The following is a 14,021-nucleotide window of genomic DNA, read 5'->3' on the forward strand; positions in this document are numbered from 1 at the left end:
TGCTATTTAGACACACTCTATGTCTTCTTGAAAGTGAGTGGAGGGTCATTATAGGACATCAGTCGACGAGGAACGGGGGCGTTATGACCAATTAGAACGCCGACCTCCGTATGTAAGGAAGGGTGAAAAAGGGAAAAATCTTCTCGCCTTTCTTTCCAATGATAATTTAATATAATTTTATTACTTTATGTTTGTATGTACTCTGTTTGTGGCATATATGTTCAATAAATATTGTGATTTTAAGGTATAAGGAATTTTCGGTTTTTGATAGTATACTATACCTTGGTATCTATAATCGTTTTTTTGGTTTACGTGTTAATTGATATGGCTGGTTTCTTATCGGGACCAATAAACGATCAGTCGTGGCTTGATGATGCGCGGGAGGCATTTTCGGAATTATCTGCAGATGAGAAGAGTAATCAACAGCCATCCCTAAAAAATAGATTTGAACAACTTTATGTGGCCTACAAAAATAATATAAAATCTTGGTGGGAGGTCCAATCCTTGGATAACTACATTAAACAAAAGGTAGTACCTAGAGGGCTGCGGATTCAGATCACCCCGGCTAGTAGGTGCAGATCCCCGGAGCTCCTAAAAAGATGGGAAGAGGAGTCGATAGCCTCTTCAATTAGATTCATGACGATATTACGTGATGAGGAGAAACTGACACTGGAAAAATCTTCAGTTAGATTACAAGAGCTGATTACGGAGACCCTGAAAGTGAAAAACGAGACTGACTTTAAGACAAGGGAATTGTCACTTAAGGCCTCTGTGGAGAAATTTAGGGCGACAATCAAGGATAGGAAGCATAAGAGGTTTCTGCGAGATCTTACTGATTTCCGCGATAAAGAGGCGTACTCCTTCTTGAATAGGATACCGGCGGATTTGTCTTCCACTGATGGTGAGACCTCTGACACAGAAGGCAGGGATAATAAATTCCTTAGGTCTAGAGAACCATACACTAGGAAAAAATGGAGAGGGTCAAACAATTGGAGAAGGGGGAGATACCAAGGTTACCAGGGCTACCAGAACCAAGGGTACAGAACTCCCACAGAACTACCAAAACCACCTGCGTCATCATCTTCGGCCTCATCCTCCTCTTTTTTAGAGCAGGCGAGCGCAAATACATACAACCTGAGGAGTGGAGGAGAACATCGCACAAAATAGATACGTGCACAAGGAGGGATTACGATTTGCAAATTGTCAATCTGTCAAAGTATAAACTATCGTTAAATGAAGAAAATATCTTAAGAACAGGGTTATCTTTTGTTCCAACGACAAAATTCGATGCGTTTAATTGGATCAAAGACATTAATCTCTTCATTAGAAAACTTAAATGGAGGAAATACTTTACATCAGTGGAGAAAAAGAGGTGTCTTGAACTTGGTGTCCCACATGATATATTGGAAGACATGGACATATTGATTGAACTAGAAAATGAAGGATTGAGAGCCCAGGGGGAGGGCCCCTTTACGGACCTTAGGAATGTAAGCAAGAAGGCCCCCCCACTAGGTGACTATGCTGCTATTGACATTTTCTGCAAGGTAGTTACAGAAGAGATTAAGAGAATAGACCCCAAAAAAACGCATCGATACCCAATCTTACGCCTGATGAAAGGGAGGCATTGCATAATCTCGAGTCCAACAAGTCGGTGGTAATAAAACCCTCCGATAAAGGAGGAAATGTAGTTATTCTGGACCACGATATGTATGTTGGTATGTGCGAGAGACTTATTAAAGATCGAACAAGTTACGAACTGCTAAGGGAAAACCCCACTCCAGCATATCAGATGGAATTGAGAAGACTTCTATTGAAAGCCAAAGAGGAGAGGCTGATTTCGTCCGCTGAACTCGATTTTCTATGTCCGAAGTTTCCAAAATTAGCGACCTTTTATGCCCTACCTAAGGTCCATAAGGGCACAAATCCCATAAAAGGTAGGCCGATTGTCTCAGGTGTTGACTCACTTACTCAAAACTGTAGTACGTATGTAGGTACACTCAGTGTTTGCTAGTATAATGGCTTAGTTATAATGAGTTTGAGTGTGCAATGCAGGCAGAGGTGCTGCAAATTTCTGTGCACTACTGGGACTATACAGAAGTCCAATAGCCACGTTTAGGATGACACTAGGTACACTCAGTGTTTGCTAGTATAATGGCTTAGTAACTATCAGTTTGAGTGTGCAATGCAGGCAGACGTGCTGCAAATATCTTTGCACTAGTGGGACGATACAGAAGTCCAATAGCCACGTTTAGGATGCCACTAAGTTCACTGAGTGTTTGCTAGTATAATGGCTTAGTAACAATGAGTTTGAGTGTGCAATGCAGGCAGACGTGCTGCAAATATCTGTGCACTACTGGGACTATACAGAAGTCCAATAGCCACGTTTAGGATGCCACTAGGTACACTCAGTGTTTGCTAGTATAATGGCTTAGTTATAATGAGTTGGAGTGTGCAGAGGACAGGAGGGTACAGTGCCAGGATTGTGGGGCTCTGGGTAGAGGAATGGAAGCCTGCCTTTCTATTCCCTCCTAATGGGGAAATGCAGCAAGGAAATCCCTGACCTTAGCTACACAGACGCTGTCTCTGTTTTCAGGACCTGTCACCTATGGCTCTGACCCTGCCGGTACGAGCCCTTAAAAGGACTGATAGAAAGTGCTCTCCCTAAGCTGTCCAGCGCTGTGTATGGAGCGCATACAGCTGTATCGGCGATAGGGCTCAGGACGGAGCTGCGCCAGTGATGTCTGACACCAAGGACGCAGAAGAGATAATGGCGTGCTGGAGGAAAATGTCCGGTTTTATAATGCAGGGACATGTGACATGGACATCCTATCACACATGCCGTTGCTTCTCTGGCTAAAAGTCCACTTAGCTGTGTGTGTGTCTGGGATTGGCTGACATGCTGGCCCTCCCCACTACACGCGCGCGCTTAGGGAAGGAAGACAAGGAAAAAAAAAAAAAAATGGCGATCGCCATTATACAAAAACAGCAGTGATCTGAAGGCGCTGTTCCCGCACACTATACACTGAAATTTCATAATAGTGTGAGTCACAGAGTGACTTACACTATTACAGCGGAAATCCAGCTAGGAATTAGCTGTTTTTTTGCTGCTAGAACCGTTCACGAACGTTTCTAGAACTACCGAGCTTTTGCAAAAAGCTCGAGTTCTAGTTCGATCTAGAATAGGCCCCAAAATCACTCGAGCCTAGAACTGGAGAACCTCGAACCGCGCTCAACTCTACGCAGTACACAGACCAGAGAAGCAAGCTGAAGAAATAGGGATAGACAAGTGGCATTTTTAAAAACAAATTGCAAGACGCTAGTTGAGAGTTTGAGGGGGAAACTGTGAAGACATCATATTGTGTAAGGATGTTGGAGGATCATACTGTGTGATGGGGCCGGGATGTGTAGCACCCCTGAAGCCATCAGGGAGCTACAAGGTTCTGCATCCTCACTGGGATGCAGGGCCTACCCCCAGGGCCCCACAAGACCAGTGCCGGTAGCACCAAACACTCCAGGTAATCCCAGTGTTCCACAACATTCCCTCATAGAATGGTACAAAGCTAGGGTCGGACCAATGGATGGCTGCCTAGAGGTGGAGCCAGTCCAGTCCACTAGTTGACCAGGTGGGAGGGGCAGACTGTGGACAGTCGGAGAACAGTGTGGATGGTCAGAGAAGAGAGTGGAGAGTAGTCGGTCTGCAGTGGCTGGGAAAGGGAGCAGACGTGCTGACTAGGAGTGAACAGTACCCTGGTGCCCAGGGGGGTAGTTGCCGATGGAGCACGGTGGAGTACTCCCGGAACTACACACCAATGGGGTACAGGACCCTAGGTCAGGCATAAGCTCCAGGCAGGCCTAATAACACCTGGACAGCGAGGGAACCATCAAGGACCTCGCTGACTTTAAAAATCCGCTGACTTTAAAAATCCAAGACTCAGTAGCAAAGGAAGAACCGAGGATAGGACTAGAGACTCCAACCCCACAGTGTTCACGCTACTGTCATACGGACAGCAGTGGAAAACCACCAGACAGGGAAGCCCAGTTGCTCTACGCCTAGGGAACCCACCAACCAGAGACAGGTGCAGGGGAAGAAGGTACCAGAATACTACACTGGCCCAAAGGGGACTTGAAGGTGAAACCAGCCGGCTTCGGGTGACCAGTTACCATCAAGCAGTGAGTAAATAACCAGTTGCACTGAACCCTTTGTGTGGACTACCTTCTTTCGACACCTATCACATCACCTATCTTCTGGGGAAAAGCCCTGCTTGCGGGGGGTCTAACACCCAGGCTGGAAGTAACACCAGCCTCAGTAGTGGACATTGTGCTGCGACGGATCCATCTACATAGCCGAAACACCGCAAGTGGTGTCACGTGTCAACACTATTCTAATCCCCTGTAAATATTCCCCTTTTCAAAAAGAGCCCAGGGTACGGGACCGGGAAACGGCAACCAAAATTACATTCCCCAGTTATACACCGCCCGGGACCAAGTACCCCATAACCCTGGGCGATACAGATGCATCATACTGTGTGGGAGAGTTTGAGGACATAAAACTCTGTGTGGGGAGCTGTGCAGACATCATACTGAGTGGGAGGACTTTGGGGGCCATCTTACTTTATGAAGATCTGAGGGAAGGTGATATTATCTGGTGGGCTTAGGGGGCACTATAATGTGTGGTAGACTGAGAGGTATCATACTGAGTGATGGACAGGGGACTATCATACTGCATTGGGAACTGTGAGGGCACCATACCATGTGATGACTTTTGTGTCAAAATAATGAGTAGAAGGAGTGTGGGGGTATAAGATTCTGTGAGTGTGGTGGAAGACATCATACCTCGACAGAATCTGGGGGACATCATAATGGCTGTGAGGGCTGTGGAACATTATACTATTTTGAGACTATTTATTTTTGTTATAAAACAGTATGGATAGAGAAACTGTGGAAGCGTCATATTGTGTTTGGAGGCTGTGGATGATCATATTCTGGGAGTGCAGGATACTGTTTCGGGGCTGTGAAGGCTATCATACGGTGTGAGGGAGCTATTGGGGGTATTATATTGTAAGTGGGGCGTGACGCCCCTGGACTAGTCAGGTCGTCACAGGGTACTGCACAATCTTTCTCTCCCAGTGCAGGACTCAACCCCCCATGGTTCTGGGTCTCCATCTTGCAGTACTGCTTCCACCAGCATGTACTAATCCTAGTGACACCCCGCACCACACCCTGTCAGGCACACCAGTGGGCTGCTGAGCTGGAATAAGGCCACCCACCTAGGGGTCAGGCAGGGAGGTGGGAGGTGACAAGTCAGTTCTGTGGTAGCCCTCGAGCTGTGAGAAGCTGGGAGTTGGAGCTCCCAGGGGAAAAGCAGACTAGGTTGCAGACGGTGGTCTGGACCCGGAGGAGTCAGAGACCCAGTCGCGGGAGATTGGAACTGGGTGCCTGGCTAGTCTTGGAGGATACCCAGCAGCCACAGTTCAATAGCCAGGCTGGGACCGAAGGCACATCGGGGTACATGGACCCTAGGTCGGGGAGAAGCTTCAAGCAACCTGGCAATTAACCTGCGGAGGACAGGGCCTATATGGACTGTTTTCAAGAAGCTCAGAGATCGGGGGCACTAGCGCAATCAGGGGGATAGGGCTTTCCAAGCAAAGCAGCCCACTGAAATCCCAAGCGTGAGCTCTTGAGAGCAAGCTCCTCTGCTACTCTTGGCAGGGAGCGGGACCTGGAAAGCTCCAAGCTGACGGGCCACTTGGACACTCTAAAATTACTGTGCCAGGAGGCAGGCCACAGACCACCAGGCAGTGCTGCAGGGGATGGGACCCGGACGAGCTCCCCAAGAGGGCAGCGGCACCCAGAGACTTGGTTTACTACGTTGTCAGCGTCTGCTTTCTTGCTGAGTGAGTACCTGAATAGCCCCTGCAACCAAAAGTTTGGACACAACTTCTCATCTCTAGAACAACTGTTAAGAGGAGACTTTGTGCAACAGGCCTTCATGGTAAAATAGCTGCTAGGAAACCACTGCTAAGGACAGGCAACAAGCAAAGGAGACTTGTTTGGGCTAAAGAACACAAGGAATGGACATTAGACCAGTGGAAATCTGTGCTTTGGTCTGATGAGTCCAAATTTGAGATCTTTGGATCCAACCACCGTGTCTTTGTAGAAAAGGTGAACAGATGGACTCTACATGCCTGGTTCCCACCGTGAAGCATGAAGGAGGAGGTGTGATGGTGTGGGGGTGCTTTGCTGGTGACACTGTTGGGGATTTATTCAAAATTGAAGGCATACTGAACCATCATGGCTACCACAGCATCTTGCAGCGGCGGGCTATTCCATCCGGTTTGCGTTTAGGTGGACCATCATTTATTTTTCAACAGGACAATGACCCCAAACACACCTTAAGGCTGTGTAAGAGCTATTTGACTAAGAAGGTGAGTGATGGGGTGCTACGCCAGATGACCTGGTCTCCACAGTCACCAGACCTGAACCCAATCGAGATGGTTTGAGGTGAGCTGGACCGCAGAGTGAAGGCAAAAGGGCCAACAAGTGCTAAGCATCTCTGGGAACTCCTTCAAGACTGTTGGAAAACCATTTCCGGTGACTACCTCTTGAAGCTCATCAAGAGAATGTCAAGTGTGTGCAAAGTAGTAATGAAAGCAAAAGGTGGCTACTTTGAAGAACCTAGAATATAAGACATAATTTCAGTTGTTTCACACTTTTTTAAGTATTTCATTGCACATGTTTTAATACATAGTTTTGATGCCTTCAAAGTGAATCTATAATTTTCAGAGTCCTGAAAATCAAGAAAACTCTTTGAATGAGGTGTGTCCAAACTTTTGGTCTGTACTGTATACCAGTAGGGGTCCATAAGAGGAACATATATACCAGGAGGGGGACAGTATATACCAGGATGCCCTCCTGATAGGAATATATATGCCAGGAGGGGGACAGTATAAACCAGCAGAGAGGCAGTATATACGATGAGGAACCCAGTAGAAGAACAAGTATACCAAGATGGGGACAGTATAAACTAGGAAATGCCCAGGAAAGGAACATATATACCATGAGGGGGACAGTATATAACAGGACTGGGACAGTATATACCAGAAGGTGCCCAGGAGAGAAACACATATACCAGGATGGGGGACAGTATATAAGAGGGGTAGGACAGTATATACCAAGAGGGGCCTTGGAGTAGAACATATATGCCAAGTGCGGGACAGTATATAAGTGGAGGGGGACAGCATATAACAGGAGGTGCCCACTAAAGGAACATATATATCAGGAGGGGAACAGTGTATACCAGGAGGGGCCAAGGAGGGGGACAATATGTACTGACATGGGGGACATACCAGGGTGGGGTGCATATATTCCAGGATGGGGAACATATATACCAGGATGGGGAACATACACTACAGTTCAAAGGTTTAGAGTCACTTAGATACTTCCTTATTTTTAAAAGAAAAGCACATTTTTTTCAACAAAGCTAACATTAAATTAAACAGAAATACACTCTATACATTGCTAATGTGGTAAATGACTATTCTAGCTGCAAACGTCTGGTTTTGAATGCAATATCTACATAGGTTTATAGAGGCCCATTTCCAACAACAACCACTCCAATGTTCTAATTGTGGGAAAGATTACTATGGGCAAAAGAACACAGACATTGGACAGAGTAAGATTGGAAAAAAGTGTTATGGGCAGACAAATCGAAGTTTGAGGTGTTTGGATCACACAGAAGAACATTTATGAGACACAGAACTACTGAAAAGATGCTGGAAGAGTGCCTAAGGGGTATATTGCACGTTGCGACATTGCTAGCATCGGCTAGCGATGTCCAGCGCGATAGCACCCGCCCCCGTCGCACATTCGATATCTTGTGATTGCTGCTGTAGCGAACATTATCGCTACGGCAGCATCACACGCACATACCTGGTCGTCGACGCCGCGGTGACTGCCGAACAATCCCTCCTTCAAGGGGGAGGTGCATTCGGCGTCACTGCGACGTCACCGCAACTTCACTAATCAGCCGGCCAATAGAAGCGGAGGGGCGGAGATGAGCGGGACGTAATATCCCGCCCACCTTCTTGCTTCCGCATTGCCGTCGGGACGCAGGTAAGGTGATTTTGTCGTTCCAGCGGCTTCACACACAGCGATGTGTGACGCCGCTGGAGCAACAAACAACATCGTACCTGCAGCAGGAGCGACATTATAAAAATGAACGACGTGACACAGATCACCAATTTTCGACTGTTTCACACTCGTTCATCGTCGCTCCTAGGATTTACACATTGTAATGTCGCTACCGGCGCCAGATGTGCGTCACAACAACCGTGACCCAGACAATATTTCGGTAGCGATGTCGAAATGTGCAAAGTACCCCTAACACCATCTGTCAAGTTTGGTGAAGGTAATGTGGTGGTCTGGGGTTGCTTGGTGCTGGGGAGATTTGTACAATGTAAAAGGGATTTTGAATAAGGAAGCCTATTACTCCATTTTTCAATGCCATGCCATACCTTGTGGATAGCGCTTGATTTGAGCCAATTTCATCCTACAACAGGACAATGACCCAAAGCACACTTCCAAATTATGCATCAACTATTTAGGGAAGAAGCAGGCAGCTGGTATTCTATCTGTAATGGAGTGGCCAGCCCAGTCACCAGATCTCAACCCCATTGAGTTGTTGTGGGAGCTGCTTGACTGTATGGTACGCAATAAGTGCCCATCAAGCCAATCCAGCTTGTGGGAAGGGCTTCTGGAAGCATGGGGTGAAATATCTCCAGATTGCCTCCGCAAATTAACAGCTAGAATGCCAAAGGTCTACAAAGCTGTATTTGCTGCAAAGGGGCATTCTGTGACAAAAGCAAAGTTTGAAGGAGAAAATTATTATTTCAAGTAAAAATCATTATTTCTAACCTAGATTTTTCATGGAAAAGACAAAATTGTCTGGGTGACCCCAAACTTTTGAACTGTAGTGTGTATTGGGACAATTTCATTGTAATTGGGGATACCGAACATAAATGGGGTAAGTTTAAGGATATACTATTAGAGTGCTGTAAAAAACTTATACCATCTAGTAATAAAACGTCCAGGAAAAAAATAAACCACTATAGATAAATAGGACAGTACAAAGTATAATAAAAGAAAAACAAAGGGCATTCAAAATCTTGAATACTGAGAATGCAGGAATAGCATTTCAGGAGTATACAATTCTCAATAGGAAATGTAAAAAAGATATCAATCTAGCGAAATAAGCTACTGAAACGAATATTGCCAGACATTATAATTAGCCCCCTAAAATATTGTAAATACATGTATTCCAAAAGGAAAAATGATGGTATCGGCCCCATAAAAGATTATAACAGGATAATTATTAAGGACAAAGCAAAGGCTGAGATATTAAATAGGCACTTTTCATCCATGTTCATCAAAGGACTGACTGTTCCAGGGATCATTCAACAAGACAAAACTCAAACTGACCCCCACACACCACATATAACTAATTTAACACAAGAAGAAGTGTACCTGCGTCTGAGTAAATTAAACATTGACAAATCCCCTGGGACAGATGGCATTCATCCACGGATATTGAGGGAATCAAGATCAGTATTTGACGGACCGCTGTATCTCATCTTCTTAGACTCACTTGTAACAGGGTTGGTACGTCAGGATTAGAAAATGCTCGACGTGGTACCGATATTTAAGAAAGGTAAGAGGGTGGATCCAGGCAACTACCATTCAGTAAGTCTGACATCAGTGGTGTGCACATTTTGTGAGGACATTTTAAGAGATAACATGCATGGATATATTAGAGAGAATAATATAATAACTGATAACCAACATGGATTAATGAAAGATAAGTCATGTCTAATCAACATGTATATGGAGGTAAGTGCAAATCTGGATATTGGTAATGCAGCTGATGTGATTTTTTTTTTAGACTTTGCAAAAGGCATTTGATACTATGCCACATAACAGTCTTGTAATGAAGCTCCAGAAGCAAGGACAAGGAGAAACTATAAGCAGATGGGTAAGGAATTGACTAAAAGATAGGAAACTGTAGAGGGTAGTGTCCCAATATATTGCTATTTGCTGGAGGCGTGCTCCTTCTCAGGTCAGAGATAGAGTGTCCCCTGTCTCTCCCGTGCCCGAGACTCATTCTGCGGGTTCTGCTCTGCCTCGGCGCTGTTCTTAGCATTTGGCCCAATCCACCACTGTGTGACTGGTGGCTGTTCAGCCACCAGAGTCTATGTGTGGAAATCAGGCTTTGTCTAAGTCAGACTCTTCGGCCAATGCACATGCGTTTGACGTGGCATCCTTGGATTGGCTGTTGGACGTCAGCTGTTCTGATGACGTGGCTTATCTGGATTGACCGTTGGACGTCAGCTGCTCCAATGATGTGGCCTCTCTGGATTGGTTGTTGGACATCAGCTACACTGATTGGGCATGAGCTGAGACTGGGCAGTGCTTAGGTTATATAGGGACGGCATGACTAAGACCTATGCAGGTCGAAACGCGTAGGAAAGAGCTCCTCTGTCCCCCATGCCTCTGTATGTCATTTTATACTGATGGAAAGAAACTTTTAATACTCAATAAAGGAATCGTTTTTACCTTCAACTCTCCTGGAGACACTGGAAATGTTTCTGCATTGCCTCTGCCCATATAGGTCTCATCGTATATGGCCCCTCTCCCCATATAGTTGCCATGTTATGCGGCCCCTCTGCCTGCATGTTCGGCTCACAGAGCGATTACCTGCTCCATGCACTGTCTGCCTCTCCTCTGTCTTACGTCCTCCTCCGTGGCACTCTGCACACTGACGCTGACAGACGGCAGTAGGAGGAGCTCCCTCCTCACACTGCTGTGACCTCTGCAGCATCAGCGCATCGCTGCACACTGGGCCAGGGAGCAGACAGGCTCCAATGTACCCGGAAGTGCGACGCGGAGGTACGGGGATTCATTTGTGCTAGTGTCTTAAAGAGACACTAACACAAATGAATACAAGGAACCGGATCACCGGAGCTGTTTCTTGCCGGTTGAATCCCACCCCTGGTTCTTGGTGCGGAACCACCACAGGGAAGTGTATACCCGCTGTCCATTCCAGAAACAGAACCCATGTCTGCTTATATTAAACACAATCTTGAGCAAGGGTTCATAAGAAGATTTGTATCTCCTGCTGGTGCAGGCTTCTTTTTTGTGGACAAAAAGCATGGGTCTCTGCGGCCTTGCATCGACTATCGGGGGTTGAATGCTATCACTATTAAAAACAAGTACCCTTTACCTCTTATTTTGGAACTTTTTGACAGGTTTCGGGGAGCCACAGTTCTTACAAAGTTAGACCTCCTCTGCGCATACAATCTAATTTGCATCCGAGAGGGTGTTGAGTGTAAAACGGCTTTTAATACCCAGGATGGCCTTTATGAGTACCTCGTCATGCCTTTTGGATTGTGCAAGGCCCCCGAAGTGTTCTAAAATTTTGTGAATGACATACAGTGGGAGAAAAAAGTATTTAGTCAGATGAAAATGTGAGAGAGGCCTGTAATTGACATCATAGGTAGACCACAACTATGAGACACAAAAGGAGAAAACAAATCCAGAAAATCACCGCGTCTGATTTGGCAAGATTTTTTAAAAATTGTGGTGAAAAATAGGTATTTAGTCACCTTAAAACATGCAAGATTTCTGGATCTCACAGACCAGTAACTTCTTTTTTTAGAGGCTCCTCTGTCCTCCACTCATTACCTGTAGTAATGGCACCTGTTTGAACTTGTTAACAATATAAAAGACACCTGTCAGCAACCTCAAACAGTCACAAATGCCATTATGACCAAAGAGCTGTCAAAGGACACCAGAAACAAAATTGTAGCCCTGCATCAGGCTGAGTAGTCTGAATCTGCAATAGGCAAGCAGCTTGGTGTGATGAAATCAACTGGGAGCAATAATAAGAAAATGGAAGACATACAAGACCACTCATAATCTCCCTTGATCTGGGGCTCCATGCAAGATCTCACCCCGTGGGATAAAAGTGATCACAAGAACGGTGAGCAAGAACCCCAGAACCACATAGGGGGACCTAGTGAATGACCTGCATAGAGCTGAGACCACTGTAACAAAGGCTACCATCAGTAACACACTACGCCACCAGGGATGTGTTCCTCTGCTTAAGCCAATACATGTCCAGGCCCGTCTGACGTTTGCTATAGAGCATTTGGATTAACCAGAAAAGTATTTGGAGAATATCATATGGTCTGATGAAACCAATGTAGAACTGTTTGGTAGAAACACAACTCATCATGTTTGGAGGACACAGAATGCTGAGTTGCATCCAAAGGCAACATCAGGCTTTGGGGCGGCTTCTCTGCAAAAAGACCAGGATGACTGATCCATGTACATCACAGAATGAATGGGGCCATGTATTGTTAGATTTTGAGTGCAATCCTCCTTCCATCAGCGAGGGCATTGACGATGAAACGTGGCTGGGTCTTTCAACATGATAATGATGCCAAGCACACCACCAGGGCACAGAAGAAGTGGCTTTGTAAGAAGCATATGATGGGCCTGGAGTGGCCTAGCCAGTCTCCAGATCTCAGCCCAATAGAAAACCTTTGGAGGGAGTTGAAATTCCATGTTTCCCAGACAGGCCCAAAACATCACTTCTCTAGAGATCTGTATGGAGGAATGGGCCAACATACCACCAACAGTGTGTGCCAACCTTGTGAAGACTTACAGAAAATGTTTGACCTCTGTCATTGCCAACAAAGGATATATAACAAAATATTGAGATTAACTTTTGTTATTGACCAAATACTTATTTTCCACCATATTTCCACCAAATTGCTCGCCATGGATCCCACCAAAGTAGAAGTGGTATTAAATTGGCCTGAACCCCATTCATTGAAAACTTTACAGCGCTTTCTCGGGTTTATAAATTACTACTGCCAATGTATCCTTCATTTTTCTACTCTGGCAGCCTCTCTGGTAGCACTCACGTGTAAAGGAGCTAATCCCAAAGTATGGGGTGAGGAGGACTCAACAGCTTTTACTTCTCTCAAAGCTCATTTTTGTGCAGCCCATCTCAGGACTTTGCTCCTACCTCACCAAGCTCTCTAGCTCAGTTGCTATTTCACCTCTCCCACGTCAGTTTTACTGACTATTCTTGCCTCTCGTACTCCTGGGCACTATTACATTTCCTTGTGCCCACCCTTAACATCTAACCCTGCTGCAGTCTACCTCAGGATAACAGTGCCTTGACAAAGGCTCACAGAGCCGAAACGTGGTAACTGATGGTATTGACTATTGCAGAAACCACACAATATTTTTTTTTTTTTCCCATGTGTGCTAGAAATATTTTCTATTGCGTTTCTGCAGGATTTCTGAAAATGTCTTTCAGATTAATGTTACAGATAATGATGATGTAAGAATTCTCCTGTGTGATCATATGATAAGATTTAATACAGTTACCTGGATCTTGTTTTCCAGCACCTGGGACTTGTTTTCCATCTGGGCTCCATAATAAAATCCTTAGAAAATCTCACATCCACTCACACTGTTATCTCTCAGAACATTTGATTGACCTGCACATTTTCTTTTGTACTTTGCTCTTATATATACACAGTATATTCATCTTCCATAGGATCACTCCACCCCTTTACTGTCAGAAGGTTACTCATTGTCATAACACCCAACCAAAACCTCAATATTAAATTGAATGAATACCTTTCCAATAAGGATCCACAATTAAAAGCTGACATAGTATACACCTCGCCTTTCACTATTGAAAAATTGCCAACATAAAATTATCTAATTACCGTAGCCAAATATATATCTGAGTTCTTAGATTATTTTGGGAACATGGTGTTCTCCGTCTGCTAGCAGAAAACAAAACCATTCACAGAAAAGATAGAGAAATGTATATATTGAATTGCTTTGTAAACTAAGACGCACCACAGTATAGAACTGTTGTGAAAATGAATATATCGTTATGCGTGAAAACATATTAACCCTTTAATGCCCAACCAGTTTTTGGT

At 45.1% G+C, this 14,021-nt stretch overlaps 1 protein-coding gene across 3 annotated transcripts in view; it reads right to left on the reverse strand.

Annotated features, from left to right (window-relative positions):
• Positions 1-13,573, reverse strand: part of LOC142296887 (galactose-3-O-sulfotransferase 2-like) — a 53,521-nt gene extending 39,948 nt beyond the window's left edge. Inside the window, exons 1-4 of one of the 3 annotated variants that reach the window (XM_075340981.1) lie at positions 13,456-13,529; positions 834-961; positions 536-714; positions 282-400 (exon numbers count right to left, since the gene is read on the reverse strand). Coding sequence is in view for 1 of the 3 variants with exons in the window: in XM_075340980.1 (XP_075197095.1) it covers positions 13,456-13,505 (50 nt within the window). In the remaining 2 variants the exon portion in view is untranslated. Of the gene's footprint in view, positions 1-281; positions 401-535; positions 715-833; positions 962-13,455 lie in introns of all 3 variants that reach the window. The other 2 variants (XM_075340982.1, XM_075340980.1) reach the window with 2 other exon arrangements.
• Between the last annotated feature and the right edge of the window lie 448 nt (positions 13,574-14,021).

Source organism: Anomaloglossus baeobatrachus, chromosome 3 (assembly GCF_048569485.1).
Source record: "Anomaloglossus baeobatrachus isolate aAnoBae1 chromosome 3, aAnoBae1.hap1, whole genome shotgun sequence".
Taxonomy (NCBI): domain Eukaryota; kingdom Metazoa; phylum Chordata; class Amphibia; order Anura; family Aromobatidae; genus Anomaloglossus; species Anomaloglossus baeobatrachus.